General features: G+C 36.5%; 1 protein-coding gene across 1 annotated transcript; it reads left to right on the top strand.

Moving 5' to 3' along the window:
* Positions 1 to 438: 438 nt before the first annotated feature.
* Positions 439 to 22427, top strand: LOC149719768 (uncharacterized). Its single transcript, XM_089853738.1, has 12 exons — positions 439 to 521; positions 9607 to 9644; positions 9716 to 9793; positions 18582 to 18666; positions 19103 to 19225; positions 19300 to 20104; positions 20167 to 20214; positions 20291 to 21003; positions 21065 to 21289; positions 21357 to 21588; positions 21657 to 21715; positions 21955 to 22427. The coding sequence occupies exons 1-12, from the start codon at positions 513 to 515 to the stop codon at positions 22072 to 22074; spliced, it is 2535 nt and encodes an 844-aa protein (XP_089709864.1). The 5' UTR covers positions 439 to 512; the 3' UTR covers positions 22075 to 22427.

Here is a 22427-nt window from a genome sequence, read left to right as displayed (position 1 = left end):
GCATTAAAAACAGATTATGGTGGTGCTATGACGTGAATAGTAGTTTACAAAGTCCAACCAATCAGCTCACGACAACTATACAAAAATGCAAAGTTGATAAAGCTCACTATAATACATCTCCCTTATCTTATTCGAATGTTTCATTCAGAATAGTGCTAGAAACAGACGGACCGACAAACTAAAAAGACCATTGCTTAAACTCTCAATGAACATCACTAGAGGCTGAAAACGATTCTCTCCTTAAGTAGCGCTTGCATTGTGAATATTGTTCATTCCTCGTCGTGATTTTGGAAGTAAATCCACGAAAGAGAATTACACCAGCAGCGTTAACGAAGTGAAAATGCCCAACTTCTTCGTAACTATGATCTTTTTCGCGATGATAATTTTGATCTCGATTTCAAACGTTATACCCCAAGAGTCGCGATATTGACCGGGAAATGGTAAAAATGAAGTAGCATACACGGAAAGATTCTTAGATGATTATTGCAAAACATTAAAGAGCAGTAGGCTTGATGTACAAGGTGATGATGATTCTCGTAACTGAAAGCAGTTTATCTCTCTTCCTTTCTAAAATTTAGAGATTCTTTTCTTTCTATCGAAATTATAGAATATATTTTGTATTAAAATTGGACTCAAAACATCTTTTAGGGAAACTATAAATGCAGTTCTATCTTTGTTAATCTTAAATTAATTAAACAAGGTTGTTTCTGATAAGTCAGCGATGAATGCATGTGAGGGTTCGTTTGGTAAAAGCAGAAGTAAGATAAGGGACTAGAAGTATCGAGGTAACCAAATTCTTCACTTGGCAAAAGTGAATATTCTTGATAACACACCAACAGCGCTTTCTGAATTTTCCCTCCAAAACGTGAGACGCTCGTGGCGGTAGACGGCCGAACTAGATTCAAGCACCCTTGTCCGTGTTCCGCGGCTTTAGGTTGAGGGGAAGGGGGGTAGAAACGTTTTTTGGAACTCGACCATTTTTTTCCCTTATCCTACTTCTGGTAAAACTGAATGGGAAGTGTCCAAGAACGTGGTGTCTACGACATTTAGATACAAGGATCCGGGATTATAAACATTGGCCACTAAAACAAGGAAATAGTAACATTTAGGGGCCAATGTTGTGAATCAGTATCAGTAGACCCATGTTCTTTGACACTTTCCACTCAGTTTGAACTAAGGAGCCAGTGCAGTACACCCAGGTTTTATTTATTGGAGACCAATCAGAAACACCATGTATAGCCGTATTTAGAAAAAGCGTCGGCTGCGCTATTTCGTTTGGTAAAATCATAAATGTTAAGAACTTTGGCCCTCTGGGATCAAAACTAGTCTGTAATGATGGAACTAATAGCGTTAGCAAATCTGTAATAGATGTCTGAAATTAGCGTCTAATATCCCTTGAAATTCTCATTGCAGCTGCTGCTAGATGCAGAATGAATGTAATTTTAGTAAGTATCTTCAGTTCGCTTTTGGTCAATATGTAATTGTTTTCCATGATTTATCATGGAAATGATCGTAGGATTTCTATCATAATACCTTACCGAACAATGAAAACTGCGTGGAAGTCGAGTCGATTTGCCAGAAAAAAAGCCCAAGAGGTTTGACAATTTTAATTAAACTCGCAATAATTATTATTTTATATCTCGTATGTTCCATAAGTATGGCAGTTTCTATTTGTGACATAGTTAATTCGAGAGAAACTATGCATCTAAAAAAACCATTCGGGTAAATTTAAGGGAAACACAAGGTAATAAGATATAGCTAAGGAACCCACTTGCTATGTTACGGTTCAGTGGATTTACGTTTTATTTTCTCAGTCTTAAGTCTTATCTCGAGTGTTTGTAAGAATTGTAGCCAGAGCGTAATCTCCTTATAGTAAACTAATTAGAAAACCTCAAATATTTCGTACTGCACCTCTTGTCCTTTGCAGTTTAGATTTGAGGCTTCTTTGTGTAAAATCAGCCCCTGTTTCTTCTTATAGTGCATTTTTACGTCTTGATTTAATGTAAGGAATTTTAGCCACATCGTATGATCGATATCCGCGACGGGGCTCTTAGTTTGGTGGTTGTAGTAGTAGTCGTTTCACTAATTGAAATGTGATCGCTCGAAAAGAAAGTATAGTACGCTAGAGGGGGTATGTAATTCAGATTCGTAAAAATTTAATTTTCTTTTCGGATTAAAAGAATTCCCTCCTGGTCCATGAATACATGTTCAATATTGCGTTAATTTAAATCAATATTTCAAAATATTATTTGCACTGGAATGTCGTAAGGGTTAACCGATCGTGTGGTTTTAGCACAGTTAAAGGTAGCACATCCATGGGCTATTGACTTAATTTTCCTTTACCCCTCAACATGGCTACTATTATAAGTCCAGACCTTAGACCATCTTATTTGCTCCGCGCCAACTACCCTTTGCCGTAGTAGGGCCTAGTTTTAGCTTGGTTTTGGGTTGAGAAGACATGATGTATAGTTTTGGTTCTATTTTTGATTGCTAACACAACTCAGTCCAAGGACTAAGATTAAACAAGTCTCACCTATAGTCTGTCAAACGAAAGAAGAGCCCTGAGAAATTTGTCCAAATTGGTGTCGCCACCATCGACCCCATAGTAATTTATCAACTTGTTTTGTTTTGTCAATTGTCGTCTGTAATATAGTCTGCTATAAACAGATAGGCTTAATCGCAATAGAACCAATACATTTTGCAATATATATTTAATATGTTTATGTTTCATGGTTTTTAACGATCATCGAGTATTAAAGAATATAAAACAAAATTAACGACAAGACACCAGTTTTATCTTTGTTGAACTAGCATTGCAATATATTTTAATGACATAATAGCAGACTATATTACAGACGACTATTGACAAAACAAAACAAGTTGATAAATTACTATGGGGTCGATGGTGGCGACACCAATTTGGACAAATTTCTCAGGGCTCTTCTTTCGTTTGACAGACTATAGGTATAATCAAGATCTCATTCACGTAAAGAGAGAACGTTCGAGTTTACCTTCATCTTCGCTACCATCAAGTACTACCTAGGCCCCTCCCTAAAAACAAATTCCAGCCATTTTATCGATACACTAACACCGCCTGGTGGACTATCCATTCATTATTTATCGAAATTGTCGTTCTCGATCTCGATGTGAGGGAGACTGACTCCAGAATTAGTAGAAATGTTTATTAGAGCAACAGTTGATAGTGCTGGTTATGTCGATATAAATATAGACCGAATAGTAAATAGTAAAATAGACAATAGTTATTCGATTATTATAACAAGGAAAGGCCACTATTATTTTCCTTAAGTGCCAGAACAACCAAGGCTTACCTTTGAAACTTCAGGTAAATAGCCATATTTTAATATAATACCACGTTATTTTTATCTGTCCCTACCCCGATTGATAAAAAATATATCTTTAATAAGGCCGATTCGATGTTATTAATCTGAATCGTATACTAATACTTAACATTGTTGTCAATAGTTACTTTCGACTTCTTGCCTAGGCCGACTCTCGAGTCGCTACTTGCCGCCGCTGCCGCGTCCATTTGACATTTTATTCAGTAATTTCCGGTTAGTAGGTGGCGCGCTAAACCATACCCACTCGATCACGCGCGACACGACGCAAGCTGCTCTCGCTATAGCTATAGCGCGAGCAGCCCCTCCCAGAAAAAAAAAGATAACTCTGAGTCTCTGACTTCATGGAAGCGGATTAGACTGACTCGAACGTTCTCTCTTTACGTGAATGAGATCTTGGTATAACCAAAAACGGATTTATGGGATAAGAACGTCGGATCATAGCTTTAGCCTCTAGTACCATCCTCGCATACTTTATTGAGAAACTTCGTCTGCTTATATTTTGACTCCACCCACAAATTCGATCTCTAGAAGTAGCTATATACAGAATTTGTGGGTGGAGTCAAAATATAAGCAGACGAAGTTTCTCAATAAAGTATGCGAGGATGGGGAGTGAATTCGCTAACTCCAACGTTCTTATCCCATAAATCCGTTTCTGGTATAACACATAATACAAGTTGGGAAACCAAAATGAACCTCTCCGAGCCGAGACGAATTTACTTTCTAAACACAGGTCCACCAGCCAATGAGAAAAACCGGAAATACATAGTTCAAATTGGCGAAATATTGCCAAGGTCTTTAGCAAAGGCTTAAGCGTTTAACAATTTCCTTTGTATCCTCAATAATTCTAATGAGGACCTAAAATGTATCACTGAAGGGTGTATTTAATTTTCGGCTCACTCTGAACCGTTAACACCTCCTATAAGAGGAGGCGAAACAAGGTCATTTCTAGTTTAAATCTACGGTATCTTATTTCACTGACCCAATCGTTTCAACACTTGCGGATAGATGAAGAATTAACATCCATATTATCTAATGAATATATAAAATGCGATTACACTATATATAAATGTAGTAAAGCTGAATTAAAAAGTAAACACCAAATTTGAAATATTAATATCTAAAGATGTTCTTGTAATATTAAGATGAAACAGAGCTTTATAGCTACACAACTACTTAAAGAATCGTAATGCCGAAAAATATTTAAAATATTTCCATTTAATATTCTGCAAAAAGGAAATGTTATCGTTTTGTAAGAGATCGTATCATCCTACTCGCTTTATATTAACTTTGATGTGCGTGTAGTGTTTCGATTCGGATGCCATCTTCATTACTCGTTCTATATAAATTCTCACTTGTGTCATTACATAGAAATAAGTTTATCTTAAATAATTAATTAAATATAAATGATATTAATTATTTTAATCGCCAGTAAATAACTTTAAAAATAGTTAAATCGTTTAAAATAAAGTTGTTCCTATTATCTTGCGAAACTTTGCTAATATTGACGTTTAAAGTGAAGGGTACCCCTCTTGCCCGCTTTCTTCAAATTTTGGGGTATATATACAATTCGTTTCCATTATAATAATAGATAAAAACGCATTCGCGTGAACCTTTGGTGGAAGCCCTACCATTGGGAGGCTAGACGTTTCTCGTAACCCTAGCCGATCGCCGCGTATATCTTAAAACCAAACGATAACGATGGAGAAGAAGCCGGAATGGACAAAGACCTGAAGATGGTGGTGCATAGAAGCTGGTGTCAATGTGGGATTGACGAAGAACAGAAGATGGTGGTGCTTACAAGCTAGCAAGTACAGGCTAGTGTCCATGTGGGATGGACAAAGACTTGCAGATTGTGGTCCTTAGAAGCCAGTTAGTTAAGACTGGTGTTGGCAGATGAATGGCCAAATTTCCGTGAACCGCGAACGCGTTCCGGAAATCGGGTATTTGTTTGCTCCGATTTGTAAACTGCGAACGCGGTCACGTGGGGTGTGACAGACAGACAGACACACACACAGACAGACAGACAGACACACACACAGACAGACAGACAGACACACACACAGACAGACAGACACACACACACAGACAGAAACGTCCAGTGCAATACCTCTCCGTGACGTCATCGTCACTCGGAGAGGTAATAAAAGTAACTCTGGTTAAAACCGGTCTGTCGGAACCAAGAATGAGTTTATCGTTTTTCGAATTAGACTTATTTATCTGAATTAAATTATCCAAACTATTACTGCACCTTCATAATCTAAATGAAATGAACTTTTGAACATATGGGAAACTGATTTTAAATTAAGAAGATCTCGTAATTAAGTTCTGTTTTCACTCTATCGATCTGCATAGCGAAGACCGACTATTTGCTGCGTCGCCAGAGCTATGAGAGTCATAAAGCAGGAAAAAAATAAGACTAACTTAAGAGACGATTTGAAAAAAGTAATTATATTTAAAGAAGAGGAGACATATTTTTAATAATTTTTCTTCAATCTAGTGTACTAAATAGAAGCAATGCCTTTTAAAGGCTTACATATATTGGAGTGGCCACGAGTTCATTTCTCCAATAAAATATTGAATTAAAATATTAATGGTTCTGTCTTATTTGAAATAGCATTGAAACACGTTTTAAGCCTATAACGCTTTGCATAATAATACATAAGTTTAAGACTAGAAATACTATGCTCATGTACATGCGCGGTACTTTCTTTATCCCATTGAAATATAGCCCACTGGATTTTATGGACACGAAATAAAGCTAGATTATTATTCTCAACAGAGTTAACATTGCGTAACAAGCTCTTTGAACTTTAACGATAAGCTATGAGGTGACGTTTCATTGAATGACTAAGGCTGCGTTCAGTAACACTCATCAGGAAAAACATCGATGTTTGGGAAAATGAAATCGGTGTTCTTTTGACGTCATGATCACGTTGCAGTTGTTGAACGGCACAATTTTGTGTAATCGATGCTTTTCATAATGGCGACGATATTATGATAACGTTAAGGCAGAGGCTTAAATAATAAATCCGAACTATTTACAAAGATATTGTACTTCAATTTATCAATTAAATTAAAATTCTGTCAGAATCCATTTTTTACCAAAATAATATATTGCTTTTCAGTATTATTATCCATAAGGATAATATTTGTCAATTCTTCATTACTTTAAATTGGTGGAGATTGGGATGTAGTTCCCCCAATTTTTAGTCGCGGCGCAAAATGACGAAATTTACGTCATGAATCCGATGCTCATCAAAAAAACCTCCTCTCACAGCTGATTTTTCTGATGGGCATCCGATGAGCATCATGACGTCACGCCCAAAGACGCGAAAAACCGTTCAGTAAGACATCGATGTCATCTTTTAGTCATCGATGTTTTTGATGCCGGTTACTGAACGCAGCCTAAAAGATGCACCTTTAAAGGCCGACTTCCAGCGAAAAGGGTTCTATCGAACTGAGTTTTGATTCCAGAGGGCCAAAGTTCTTAACATGATTTTACCAAACGAAATAGCGCAGCCGACGCTTTTTCTAAATACGGCTATACATGGTGTTTCTGATAAGTCTCCAACAAATAGAACCTGGGTGTATTGACTCCTTGGGTCAAACTGAGTGGAAAGTGTCAAAGAACATGGGTCTACAACATTAAAGGCCGACTTTGATCGAAAAGAGTTTTAGCGAACTGAAAACCGAGCATCGAGACTAACAATGGAGCAACTGGGCCGATTTTCGAAGCCCCGTTGGGTCAAAAGTTGGAAGGGTTCTCGCTAACTGAAAGCCGTGCAATGTGGTTCTAGGGAACTGAAGATGAACAATAGAAATCCTTTTATATTTATTCCCCCTCGAATTTTTGCTTTACCCTGAAGGAAATTCTCTATTGTGTTTCTTCAGTTCGCTAGAACCACATTGCACGGCTTTCATTTAGCTAGAACCCTTCCATCTTTTGCCCCAGCGGGGATTCGAAAATCGGCACGGTCGCTTCATTGTTTGTCTCGATGCTCGGTTTTCAGTTCGCTAGAACTCTTTTCGATGGAAGTCGGCCTTTAACCAATCGCTTAGCGAACTGCATATGGAATTTGCTAAAAAATAACGAAGATAAGTAATTTTTTTAAACAAATGGATTAACTTGAGATTTAAATGATAATTGATTTATAACAATATTTGGGAAAATCTGATAATGAAAATTGAAACATTTAAATATCTGAGTCATCAATCAACTTTCTGATGCCCTTTTATACCTACTGGTGGTCACGTAACAGAATAAATTTGACAATTGAGCTGAATCCCAATTTTCTTAAACGCGGTAAATTAATCTCTCAAATTATATCTAGATCTAAGGGATAGGGGCAATTCTCACAGTCTGAGAGGTAAGGGTAAGTATAGGGGAAAAGAGGTTCGATTTAACAGATGACACTAAAGACAATAGTGGAACATTAGACCTCGATTTTAAAACTAAGGAAATGCTAATTATTTTCTAATACGAGATAATTAATTTCTTATATTTTTTTTCCTCTTATGTTTAAAAAAGGCCGTTCTTTTAAGGTATAATGTTATGTTATCTGAACATATCCTTTAAGTTTTCTCATAGAACAGGTATGGGATCTTAATTTTCAAAGCATAATGGTACATAACGTTTAATTCGACAATATTTCATTCTTGACATCTCAATGGAGATGATTACTAAAAGATTAATAACAACCTTTAGGCTTGACAAATATCAAGCAATGCTCTGACATTTATCAACCTACGTTCCGACAATTATCAGACTCCGCTCTTGGTTACTGACAGCCCAATAGACAATTATAAATGCATTAAAAACAGATTATGGTGGTGCTATGACGTGAATAGTAGTTTACAAATTCCAACCAATCAGCTCACGACAACTATACAAAAATGCAAAAGTTGACAAAAGCTCACTATAATACATCTCCCTTATCTTATTCTAATGTTTCATTGAGAATCGTGCTAGAAACAGACGAACCGACAAACTAAAAGGACCATTGCTTAAACTCTCAATGAACATCACTAGAGGCTTGAAAACGATTCTCAACTTATATAGTCTTGCACTGTGAATATTGTTCATTCGTCGTCGTGACTTTGAAAGTAAATCCACGAAAGAGAATTACACCAGCAGCGTTAACGAAGTGAAAATGTCCAACTTCTTCGCAACGAAGATCTTTTTCGCGATGATAATTTTGATCTCGATTTCAAACGTGAAATCCGAAGAGTCGGGATATTGTCCGGGATATGATAAAAGTGAAATAGCATCAACGGAAAGATTTTTAGGCGGTTATTGCAAAAGATTAGATACTAGTAGAATTGATACACTAAGTGATGATGATTCTCGTTACTGAAAGCAGTTTATCTCTCCTCCTTTCTAAAATTTAGAGATTCTTATCTTTCTATCGATATTATAGAATATATTTTGTATTAAAATTGGACTCAAAACTTCTTTTAGGGGAAATTATATAAATGCAGTTCTATCTTGGTTAACCTTAAATTAATTAAACAAGGTTGTTTCTGATAAGTCGGCGATGAATGTATTTGAGGGTTCTTTTCGTAAAACCAGAAGTAAGATAAGGGACTAGATGTATCCAAGTAACCAAATTCTTCACTTGGCGCAAGTGAATATTCTGGATAACACACCAACAGTTGGCCCTCTGGTAGCGGTTTCTGAATTTTCCCTCCAAAACGTGAGACGCTCACGGCGGTAGACGGCTGAACTAGATTCAAGCACCCGCGTCCGTGTTCCGCGGCTTTAGGTTGCGGGGAAGGGGGTAGGAAATGTTTTTGTAACTCGACCAATTTTTTTCCTTAAAACTGAATGGAAAGTGTCCAAGAACGTGGTGTCTACGACATTTAGATACAAGGATACGGGATTCTAAACATTGGCCACTAAAACAAGGAAATAGTAACATTTAGGGGCCAATGTTTGGAAGCCCGTATCTTTGTATCTAAATGTTACATACTCCGTATTCTTTGACACTTTTTACTCGGTCTGACCCAAAGAACACACACTTTTATTAATCGGAGACCAATCAGAAACACCATGTATAGCCATATTTAGAAAAAGCGCGCGGATCACATTCCAAAAAATGATAAGAACTTAAGTCCACTGGAATCTAATGGGACTAACAGACTTAGAAAAGGTTACAGAATGTCCGAATTTAGGGAGAGATACGACTGAGCCTCACCGAAACTTTCAAAATCGTGACTAATAATATATCCCTTGAAATTCTCATTGTAGCTCCGAAATTATCTAAAGGCTATGTGGATGTATATTTGGTAAGTTTCTTCAGTTCGCTTTTGGTCGAAATGTAATTGTTTTCCAAGATTTATCATAGAAATTATTATAGGATTTCTTTCGAAATACCTTGCCGATCAACGAAACGTGCGTGGAAGTCGAGTCGTATTGCTATAAACTTATTGGAAAGGTTTGACAATTTTAATTAAACATGCAACTATTATTACAGATCTCTTATTAATAAAAACTGTCTTTGTACACAAAGACGCGAAAAAGTAAGAGATAAGTGTAGAAAATTAATTGTTTGAAGTAACAGATATTCAAATTTTCATTTTTGAAGACGTGATTATAAAACATCAATTATTTGAAAAAATTTCTTATCTTAGTTTTTTTCACCTAAAATTCCTTAAGTAAAATATATATCCTTAAACATGTGCATCATTTTTAAAGTAGAAAACGTATGCATTTTATTTTATTTTTAAAATTTAGAGTTAGTTGAGTATTCGGGCCTATTAGGAGAATAAAATGGGAAGAAAATTGTTGATAGCAGACAAAATAAAACAAGCATGAAAACTTAACAAAACGTGTTCGTTTATTTTAAAGTTCTCGAGGTTTCAAAAATTGACGTGTTGTATATCTCTCAAAAGATCAGGATCAAGCTACAGATCCTTTGACTCTAATAACTACATCACAGTCAAAGGGCGAATGTAATTTTCGGTTCGCAATATTTTCAATTTTAAAATATTAAAATAAATACTTGTAGCTCTATTTTTCAGATATCCGAGTATTTGAACTTCCTCGAAGCAAATGTTTCTACAAAATAAACAGTAGTATCAAGGTAGTTTCTCTGAAATTTTTGTGAAAAAAACTAAGATAAGAAATTTTTTCTAATAATTGATGTTTTATAATCACGTCTTCAAAGATGAAAATTTGAATATCTGTTACTTCAAACAATTAATTTTCTACACTTATCTCTTACTTTTTCGCGTCTTTGTGTACAAAGACAGTTTTTATTAATATCTGTCACTTCAGTCTTAATATGAATTAAAACTGTTTAGAAACTAGTATTTTAAAACTTATACTGAAAAGCAGGCGCTCCATTTAAGTCTTGTGGTGTTGCTCGTTTATTAGTTACCGCGTTTGAACTAACAAGGCCCTAACCATCTATTATAGAAGTATTAATCTTGATTGCTTCAACGCCCAGTCCAACTCAAATTGCCTTCCCGTCGTTTTCACGTGCAAAGCACAGTGGATGCAATAATACAAATAGATTCCGAAGACTTAGGCTAAAAAATTATTACGTAGACATGTGTACAAAAACAATCTATACACCTGTGCACAAACATATTCCATAGACCTGCGCTGGGTGACCACATTTCCTAAATTTTATCATTTTTCCTATTTTCGGATATCTTCCTATAATTTCGATAATTTTCCTATATTTTCCTATTTTTTGAAAGCATTTGCAACCTATATTTTGCTATTTTTTCAAGAGTAGTTCTCTTGTCTTTTCCTGTTTTTTTTAATTATACATCTATATCTATATAAACAAAAACGGATTTATGGATCCCATAAATCCGTTTTTGATATAAATCAAATTTGGAGGAACGTTACTCGTAAGTAGTAGGCGCGTACTAAGAAAGATTTTTCCAATCCGCCGCCATCTTAATAAATGGCGCCCAGAAATGTAACAAATCTTATCTTTGTAAGAAAGTCCGCGAGTTTCAACCGATTTCACAAATATTTAGTACACTGGATTCCTTTAACCTATAGGCGGGCTGAATGGTCTTTCGGGATCGATTTGTTGCCATCATTTTAAATGGCGGCCAGATATTTAAAAACCTTTCTTTATAGAATGTCAGCGTGTAAAGTAATAAAAAATGTCCCGACGAGCTGATGGGCGACGCCGAGTGCCTTCCCTCCTAGGATGCTACAAAAATATTAGTCGAATCAGTAAAATGTATACCCATACTTGATGGGAGTTCTTACTACACTCAAGCGATGCCGCGGGTAACAGCTAGTCTCCTATAATTTCCAGTAAATCAAATGTAAATTTCCTATTATCCTATAACTATTACAAGGTTATTTGTCACCCTGAGTGCACAAACATATTTCGTAGATAACATAGACTTGTGAAAACACATGTCATCAGAAGTAATATAAGAAACCTCCCTACGGGAGGGAAGTATACAACACGCCATAGGCATAACGTTAAAACACGCGAGACATCCTCGAACCGCCAATACCATATTCAGACACTATTGCTCATGGACAAGGTACGGTAGTCCTTCGATATGGTCGTTGGAAAAGGAAAGAGGAAAAAGCGTTTCAAACTAGTGTAGTCTGCTTAGCCGTCTGTCGTAAGAAACAGATGATTCCCGATTTTACTTATAAATATTCACATACGGTTATTTCGAAACGAAAATCTAGTTTGTTGTGAAGCCAAGAAGATGAAAATGATGAATACAAGAATAAAACTTCGAGATAGATAATAACACCATTTTAAAATCTATCTATGTATAGTGTTAGTCATATACCTTGGCAAGGTAAGGGTTTAATTCAAATTTTATGCAAAGACCTATGAAAATCCTATAATCTAGTCACTGCCTGTCTATTAATGATTGATTATCATCAATATCTAAATACTGCATGAATTATTTCATTGGAAAAGTTTAAAATTACAATGAGTTTGTGAAATTGACAAACCTAAGCAGCCGACGCAATCGCGAGATCAGAGAATGTATTCCTACGCTCTACGCGGCCCAGCCCTATTTTTAAACTTTGTTTACGGCCGTATAAGTGCGCGGGGACATTCGCGGTACGAGGATGTATCGGGAAAAATTCGCCTTTGTACACTTTCCTCCCGTAGGGAGGTTTCTTATATTACTTTTGATGTCATATAATAGTGTACAGACAGATCCCGTAGACTTGCGCACAAATAGATCCCTTAGAATTGTGCACAAACAGATCCCTTAGAATTGTGCACAAACAGATCCCTTAGAATTGAGCACAAACTGTAATAGACTTGCGTACAAAATGATGTCATAGACTTACGCACACACTGATGTCATAGACTTACGCACAAACAGATGTCATAAACTTGTGCAAAAAGAGATGTTATATACCTGTACACAAAAGATTTCATGGACCTCTGCACAAAAACATTTCATACCCCTATGCTCAAAAATATGCTCAAGAATATCTCGTACACCAGTGCACAAAAATACTGCATATCCATTTGCACAAAAATATCCCGTATCCATTTGCAGAAAAATGTTCTTTAGACCTGTGCACAAACAGATGCAGTGGCCTTTGCAAAGACAGATTCCTTAGGTCTCTGCACAAACCGATTCAGTAGGCCTGTTCACAAAAATATTCCGTAGACCTGTGCACAAACAGATACCGTAGACATGTGCACAAACAGATACCGTAGACATGTGCACAAACAGATACCGTAGACATGTGCACAAACAGATACCGTAGACATGTGCACAAACAGATACCGTAGTAAGTGCACAAACAGATTCCGGATACTTGGACACAAACGGAAGTCACAGGGTTGTGCACAAACAGATGTCATAGACTTGCACAAAAAAATGCATCATAGACTTGTGCAATAAGAGATGTCATGGATATGTGCACATCAGATTCCATGGACTAGTGCACAAACAGAAGTCTTAGACTTGTTTACAAACAGAAGACTTAGACCTGTTTCCATAAAGATTCCATACCCATTTGCACAAAACAATTTCATACCCATTTGCACGAAACGATTCCATACCCATTTGCACAAAACGATTCTATAGACCTGTGAACAAAAATATTCTATAGACCTGTGCACAAACAGATACCGTAGACATGTGCACAAACAAATACCGTAGACATGTGCACAAACAGATACCGTAGACATGTGCACAAACAGATTCCGGACACTTGGACACAAACGGAAGTCACAGGGTTGTGCACAAAAAATGCATCATAGACTTGCACAAAAAATGCATCATAGACTTGTGCAATAAGAGATGTCATGGATATGTGCACATCAGATTCCATGGACTAGTGCACAAACAGAAGTCTTAGACTTGTTTACAAACAGAAGTCTTAGACTTGTTTACAAACAGAAGACTTAGACCTGTTTCCATAAAGATTCCATACCCATTTGCACAAAACAATTTCATACCCATTTGCACGAAACGATTCCATACCCATTTGCACAAAACAATTTCATACCCATTTGCACGAAACGATTCCATACCCATTTGCACAAAACAATTTCATACCCATTTGCACGAAACGATTCCATACCCATTTGCACAAAACAATTTCATACCCATTTGCACGAAACGATTCCATACCCATTTGCACAAAACGATTCTATAGACCTGTGAACAAAAATATTCTATAGACCTGTGCCCAAAGAGATTCCATAAAACTGTGCCCAAAGAGATTCCATAAAACTGTGCCCATAGAGATTCTATAAAACTGTGCACAAAAGATTCCCTAGACCTATGCTCAAAAAAATATGCCGTAGGCCTGTGCACAAACAGATTCCGTAGTCCTGTGTACAAACAGATTCCTAGTCCTGTGTACAAACAGATTCCGGAGATCTGTGCATAGATTCCGTACCCATGTGCACAAACAAATTGCGTAGAGTTGTACACAAGTGGAAGTCACAGGCTTGTGCACAACAGATGTCATTGATATGTTCAAACCAGATTTCATAGTTTTGTGCACAAACAGAAGTCATAGACATGTGCACAAAAACATTCTTTAGACTTGTGCACATCAATTTTCCATAGACCTGTGCACATCAAGTTTCCATAGACCTGCGCACATCAAGTTTCCATAGACCTGCGCACATCAAGTTTCCATAGACCTGCGCACATCAAGTTTCCATAGACCTGCGCACATCAAGTTTCCATAGACCTGCGCACATCAAGTTTCCATAGACCTGTGCACATCAATTTTCCATAGACCTGTGCACATCAATTTTCCATAGACCTGTGCACATCAAGTTTCCATAGACTTGTGCACATCAAGTTTCCATAGACCTGTGCACATCAAGTTTCCATAGACCTGTGCACATCAAGTTTCCATAGACCTGTGCACATCAAGTTTCCATAGACCTGTGCACATCAAGTTTCCATAGACCTGTGCACATCAAGTTTCCATAGACCTGTGCACATTAAGTTTCCATAGACCTGTGCACATCAAGTTTCCATAGACCTGAGCACAAAAGATTTCATGGAACTGTGCACAAAACATTATATATGCTTCTGCACATAAATATTCCCTAGACCTGCGCGCTAAAGATTCCATAGTCCTGTGTACATAAAGATTTCATACCCATAACACAAAACTATTCCATAACCATTTGCACAGAAATATTCCCTAGATTTGCGCACAAAATATTTCATAAAACTGTGCTGTGCACAAAAAGATTCCATTGACGTATGCACAAAATATTCTATTGGCTTTTGTATAAACATGTGACATAGACCTGTGTACAAAAATATTCCATGGACTTGTGCACAAAAACATGCCTTGGACCTGTTCAGAAACATTCCATACCCCTATATGCTCAAAAATATTCCACACCCATTTGCACAAACATTTTCCGTAGACCCGTGCACAAACAGATGCCGTAGACTAGGGCATAAACAGATTCCATAGATTTGCGCACAAATATATTACGTAGACTCGCTCACAAATATATTACGTAGACTCGTGCACAAATAGATTCCACAGACTTGTACACAAACAGAAGTCACACGGTTTTGTCATATGCTTGCGTAAAAAACTGATTTCATAGACTTCCTCAAAAAGAGATCATCGACATTTGCACAAGAGATTCCGTAGACTTGCGCACAAACATATTTTGTAGACCTGGACACACAGATACCATAGACTTGTGCAAAAATAGATGTCAAATATTTGTGCAAAAATAGATGTCAAATATTTGTGCAAAAATAGATGTCAAATATTTGTGCAAAAATAGATGTCAAATATTTGTGCAAAAACACATCCCTTAGACTTTTGCACAAACATATGTCCTAGACCGGTGTACTAAACATTCTATAGATTTGTGCACAAACATGAGTCATATCTGTACACAAAAATATTCCACGGACTTCTGCACAAAAACATTCCATATACCTTTACACAAAAATATTCAATGGACCTCTGCACAAAAACATTCCATATACCTTTACACAAAAATATTCCATGGACCTCTGCACAAAAACTTTCCATATCCCTATGCTCAAAAATGTTCCTTACCCATTTGCACAAAAATATCACGTTCACCTGTGCACAAAAATATCACGTACACCTGTGCACAAAAATATCACGTACACCTGTGCACAAAAATATTCGGTATCCATTTTCACAAAAATATTCCGTACACCTGTGCACAAAAATATTCCAAATCCATTTTCACCATAATATTCCATACACCTATGCACAAAAATATTCCGTACACCTGTGCACAAAAATATTCCGTACACCAATCCATAAAAATATTTCGTACACTTGTGCACAAATAGAAATCACAGGCTTGTGCACAAAGAAATGTCGCGGACTCGCACAAAAGAGATGTTATAGACATGTGCACATCAGAGTCCATAGAGTTATGCACAAACATTTTCAATGCCCCTATGCTCAAACAGATTTCAAACCCTTATGCTCAAAAAGATTCCATACCCATTTGCACAAAAATATTCCGTAGACCCTTGCTCAGACAGAAGTCACTCGCGTGTGCACAAACAGATGTCATAGACTTGCAAATAAACAGATGTTATAGACTTGTTCACACACAGGTGTTATAGACTTGTTCACACACAGGTGTTATAGACTTGTTCACAAGCAGGTGTTATAGAATTGATCACAAACAAGTGTTATAGAATTGCTCACAAACAGGTGTTATAGACTTGTTCACAAACAGATGTTTTAGACTTGTGCATAAACAAATGTTATTGACTGGCGCAAAAAGAGATGTACAGAAGTCGTAGACCTGTGCAAATAAAGATTTTTCACTTGGGCACATAAAGATTCTTCAGACTTGTGTGCACATAAAGATTCTTCAGACTTGTGTGCACATAATGATTCTTCAGACTTGTGTGCACATAATGATTCTTCAGACTTGTGTGCACATAAAGATTCTTCAGACTTGTGTGCACATAAAGATTCTTCAGACTTGTGTGCACATAAAGATTCTTCAGACTTGTGTGCACATAAAGATTCTTCCGACTTGTGTGCACATAAAGATTCTTCCGACTTGTGTGCACAAAAAGATTCTTCAGACTTGTGCACATAAATATACCATAGACCCATGAACAAAAAATTCCATAGACCTGTGCACAGAAGATTCCATACTCCTATACTCAAAAGGATTCCATGCAGATTTGCACAAAAACATTCCGTAGACCTGTGTAAAACAATATTCCATAGGCCTGTGTAAAACAATATTCCAGAGGCCTGTGTAAAACAATATTCCAGAGGCCTGTGTAAAACAATATTCCAGAGGCCTGTGTAAAACAATATTCCAGAGGCCTGTGTAAAACAATATTCCATAGTCCTGTGCACGAAAAGATTGCATAGGCCTCTGCACAAAAATATTCTGTAGGTCTGCGCTTAAACAGATTCCGTAGACTTGTACACAAACAGATGTTATAGTTTAGACTCGTGTAAAAATTTAATTACCTATAATTGGTAATTATCTTTAATGGCTTATTTTGTTTAATTATTTTTAATTGCTTATTTTGTTTAATTATCTTTAATTGCTTATTTTGTTTAATTATCTTTAATTGCTTATTTTGTTTAATTAAGTTTAATCTGTACTTCGCAACTAAATTAGTTGGACGCGCAATAGTTATAATGACAATTAAGCTAGCTTTGGGTTACGAAATAAATATTATTATTATTAATTGTCCTACCAATTTGATTATCCGCAGTAAAACGACGTAAGTCCTAGAATGACTTTCTTTATTACTTAACCCAAGCAAAAATGTCTTAAGTTCCACAGATTAAAGGTAAACCACGTAATTCGTAGCAGGTACTTAAAACTATTAAAAACAATACTTAAACTTTGTTTTTCTTAATGAAACAAAAATTGGCGCCCACTTTAAAAATGGGGCTTTCATTTAAGACCGTTTTCAAATCTATCAAACGTATAGTTATTTTTGTAAGGGTAGTTACAAAATGGGTAAGTTTGGAAAATTTCCCATGTTATTTCTATGGAGATTCTCTAGTTTTTCGCCAAAATCTGTGATTAATTTTATGGAAATGAAAACCACCCTTAGCAACTTTATGCTTTATAAAATAAACTATTAGGTGGATCATCTTGAAATTTTTACCACATATTAAGGGCCCGGATTTTAGTTTAGTAGAAAAATTTCGAAACAATAAATTTAATACGAAAAAAGTTAAAACCAATCCAAAAACCTTCCTTATACATAAGAGCCTTCATCAGGCCTTATCTAAGGGAGCTACCGCTCCCTTAGAATGTTCCATAAGTATTATCATAAGTTTATAACTTATCTATGATAAGTGTGTCACTTCCCCTGTTTTCTATGGATATTTGTTAATGAGACCTTGTCAGAGAGTGACAAATCAATTTATGGACTGCCTACTGTTCTGTTAAACCTTTACCTAGTATATATACTTGTTGCCTTTGTGTTATTGGTCATATCAAACCGCGGTAATTTAAATTTGAGCCAATGAAAGGAGACTGAACTATTTTCTTTTGAAGTGGGAGGGCGCTCCGTGAGTGTAGTCTGCTCACTCTGCTGGTTTTTGCATAGTCGAAGGTTGAATCGGTCGTTACGTGTTACCGTGCCACATTTAATTATTCTTATTTAGAATTAACATATTTAAATTATGAGCTGTCATAAAAGTACACAGTATAATTATTGTTCATCGATTGAAAAAACGGAAAAAGGGTCCCAAACGGTAAAAGTATCAACCTTTACCGCGTTTAGCGATTTGGAAACGGTGCAAAGGCTTAACGAATCAATAACTTTGGCTCGTCAGACAAAGAAAATAACCAAAGATAGTGAATGTCAGGTTGGTATTCTTATTAGAAACAAACTAGAATCTATTAGAATATTAATTTTCCCCTATACATTTGAATTAGACCAGAAGCGCATAACATACGAAGTGATTTTCTATTATGCATAACATAGCGGCCGTCTTATACGGAAAGCTTTTACCATCAAGGGGGGGGGGAATGTCAGCCCCCTTTCCAACTTTATTTTTCCTCTCGCGCCGAGAAATCCAAGCGGGTGGGGTTCGGGTGGATTTTGTACTGCTTACGCATATATCACCGAATAGAAATAGTTCCCCTTATTCTCGCCAGACGGCAACCCTAATAAATCGATGCAGTTCTTGTCAGTATCCCCCTTAGGTGGCTAGTGCCGACTCAAATAAAAATCTTTCCGTATGAGACGGGTCTACCAAAGAGTCTAGAAAATCACTTCGTATGTCATGCGCTTCTGATTAGACTGATTTAACTAGCTATGGCCAGTTCCAAAGGTTCAACACGGATTTAGGTTTGCAGTTTAAGAGCTTGGTAGCTTCGTTTAAGTCACTAATTTGGGTTGAAAAAGGATCAACGACAAAAGAGGTGTGTATATAATTACTTAATGTTTTCAACTTTTGTTTTATTTCATAAATCTAAACAGCGACTTTTTTTTCTAGTGTTATGTTGAAGTATTTAGAAGAGATGGCTATGAGCCTAGATTTAACTGCGAGTCAGCGAAATATGTTCTTTCTGAAGAAGGTTATCTCAGATTCCATGTTATTTTTAAAGGCGTAGTAAGGGAGTTTTTAGTTTCGAAGGCTGGACAACTCGATTCAGAATTGGTATCACAACTTCTCACTGATTTCGTCGAGCAACAGTACATTCTTTGTGAAGGTCTTGGAGAAGAATCAGTTCAATTACTTCCACAATTAGTGAACTTGCCAAAGAAACTCGTGAAACATGTATACCCTAAAGAACATTATCTTTCTTCTGATTGTCCTGCATGGTTCAAGAAACCAATCAATGCAAATGGACCATATCAAAACGTTTGCACTGCGTGTAAAAATCTTAATTCATATTTGAAGGTTTGCCTTAAGCGACGCCTAGAATCTAATAAATCACCGTGCCGTAAAAGAAAGATGGAACCTTCATCGACGTTTCCAGAAAAGTTCTTATCACCTCGTAGTTCATCTTTAAAGAAACGGCGCCAGCTTTTTAGTTTCCAAAATTTAAAACTTAAAAATGAAAAATTGGAAGCAAAACTAAAATCACTTGAAATTCGTTTAAAACCAAAACAACACAATGAGATGAGGCAAATAACTTCGATCATAAATGCTCAATTTTCGGAAGTGCTAGATGCGGCTTTAAATCCAAACACTAAAAACAATGAATGTGGAAGACTGAGAGACATCTGGGACAGCGACTATGCCACATATTTAGAAAATGAAAAAGAAGATTACATAGCTGATCAGAATAAAAGTGGTAAATTGTCAAATTAACTTGTTTTGATTATGAAGCAACATTTTAATTTTAACTCCAATCAGCTAATGGTAAGAAAGGCAATCGTTGGAGCATCGTCACATATCGCATTGGTAAGTATTTATGATTCGATATTTCTTAAGACTTTTAGCAGACGTTGAATAATCTAAAGAACCACAACATTTGTAGCTTTAGCCGTTGCCTGCCGCAGCAAAGCAGCCTACGAAGCGCTCCGAAGTTTCAAAATTCTGAACCTGCCCTCTTGGCGATCAATTCAAAGAAAAACTAGCAAAAATTTGGATGAGCCAGGAATAAATATGGATTACCTAAAAGAGCAGAAAAACATTTATGAAAAGTTCGTAAACGAACAGGTCTCACTTGGGTTGTTAAAACCGCAGTGCGATGGGATACTAGTCTTTGACGAAGTTCGCGTTGCTGCTAAAGTCGTGTGGAATAGTAAAAATCACAAGCTAATTGGTTTAGCTATGCCTAGGGAAGATTATGCCTATCTGGATGACCTTTTCAGTGAAGTATCAAATGAAAAGGATATTTCAAAAGCAAATTTTATGCTTCAATTTTTATGGAGAGATCTAACCTCTAATTATGACAGCATTGGCCCTTACTTTTCAACAGTCAACAGTTCAGATACCCAATTCACTTTTAAATGTTTGTTCGAAGTGATGAAGTCATTCCAATACTGTGGCTTCAATATAGCTGGAATAGTTTGCGATGGAGCCAGTGCCAATCTTTCTTTAATAAAGATGACTGTTGGTTTGGAGGGTCAATTCAGTTACTTTGACTCTAAAGCAACAAACGATATTGAAGTGGCCTTCAATCCGTGTTTTCAAAATCCGTATAAACTAAACCGAAATATTTATTGGATAATTTGCCCATCGCATGAAGTAATAGAGACTTTATATGAAATATAGTTATGGCAAAAAATTTTAACTGAGGTATTTTTAGTTGAAGAGCCTAATTAACGCACTGTATTCATCGGACCCTGATAGAAGTAAACAATTCAAAAATAATGGAGTCCAATTTGGGTGGAAGCAGATCAAGGATCTTAAGGAGAGGGATGACCAACGTAGGGCCAGAAATATTCCGCGTTTAGTTCCCAATCTACATCAAAGTTACGTTGAAAGGGATCCTTGGACGAAACTCAATGTAAAGCCGGCAAAGATCTTACAAGTGTATCCAAGAAATATTATTGAACCAAAAACTAGATATTTATGTCTTGAAACAAATTTTTTAAAAGCAAAATGACGTTCTTGCTGCGCTGTATGAGTATGGGAATCCAAAGCAGACAGAACCACCACTAGATCAAGGTGAAGTACAGGCAGTGTTTGCTTATTTGAAAGCCTGCAACAATATCTTCGAGACTGGCATGCTCTCTCATACAAAAATAGAGGAATCAACTGGAGGGCAAGTTATGGCAAACTGTCGTAATGGTTTGAATTATTTTACAACATGGCTCAAAAGCCTCATTAGTAAGTTATCGTCGTTGTTATAGAAAGCAATGATTGGAATGTTAATCATGTTTACAATTTGTAACTAGATGAAGACCAAGAATTCAAACCATGGGATATTAAACAGAAGAAATTCATCTCATGGCAGGTATAAATTCATCTTTATAGTTTATCCCGAAGAAGTGCGCGGCAGATTAGCTAAATATATTATTTCAGACATCAGTTTAGAACTTTTCAGGATAAATTATAAACCTTTGTATCAGATTAATTATTAATGAAGTTGAAATCTCATAATTTAGCTGTATCTAAATCCCGCACAATCTAATTCCCGCTCCTTTAAAACATGAAATTATGCAGATCATAAATTATATTTTTTGACTGATTCAGACCTGGGCTTTGTTGCGAATTATGGTCTACGGAGTCGAGGGATTAGTGAAAGCGAATTATGGTCTACGGAGTCGAGGGATTAGTGAAAGCGAATTATGGTCTACGGAGTCGAGGGATTAGTGAAAGAATTTTTCGATAACTATCCTGGAGGCTATTATCTATGCCCAGTAAGAATCAATGGCAGCGCTGTGGAAACACTTTTCTCGCAATTCAAGCAAAATGCAGGTGGAAAACTATCTAGCGTCAATTATAATACGGCAAGAAAAGCCCTCCTAACAAAAATTGATGTCAAAGGACACCACAGTGGGCATGGATACAGAGATGTACCCTTGTACGTGAAAGATGCTTTCGCTGAAAAATTTAAGTCTTCGTCAAAAAAGTAGATAATCTGTTATAAACTCATTTTTATTTTTGATACTTTGGTAGACAGTAACGTGTCCTACTAAAATCTAAAATAAGGAAAATAATAAAAA

The sequence above is a fragment of the Phalangium opilio genome, unplaced genomic scaffold (genome assembly GCF_054372755.1).
Source record: "Phalangium opilio isolate 3A_F unplaced genomic scaffold, DU_Popi_V2 ptg000002l_1, whole genome shotgun sequence".
Taxonomy (NCBI): Eukaryota; Metazoa; Arthropoda; class Arachnida; order Opiliones; family Phalangiidae; genus Phalangium; species Phalangium opilio.
Note: the sequence above shows the minus strand (reverse complement) of the source record. Positions and strands in the feature narration are given on the sequence as shown.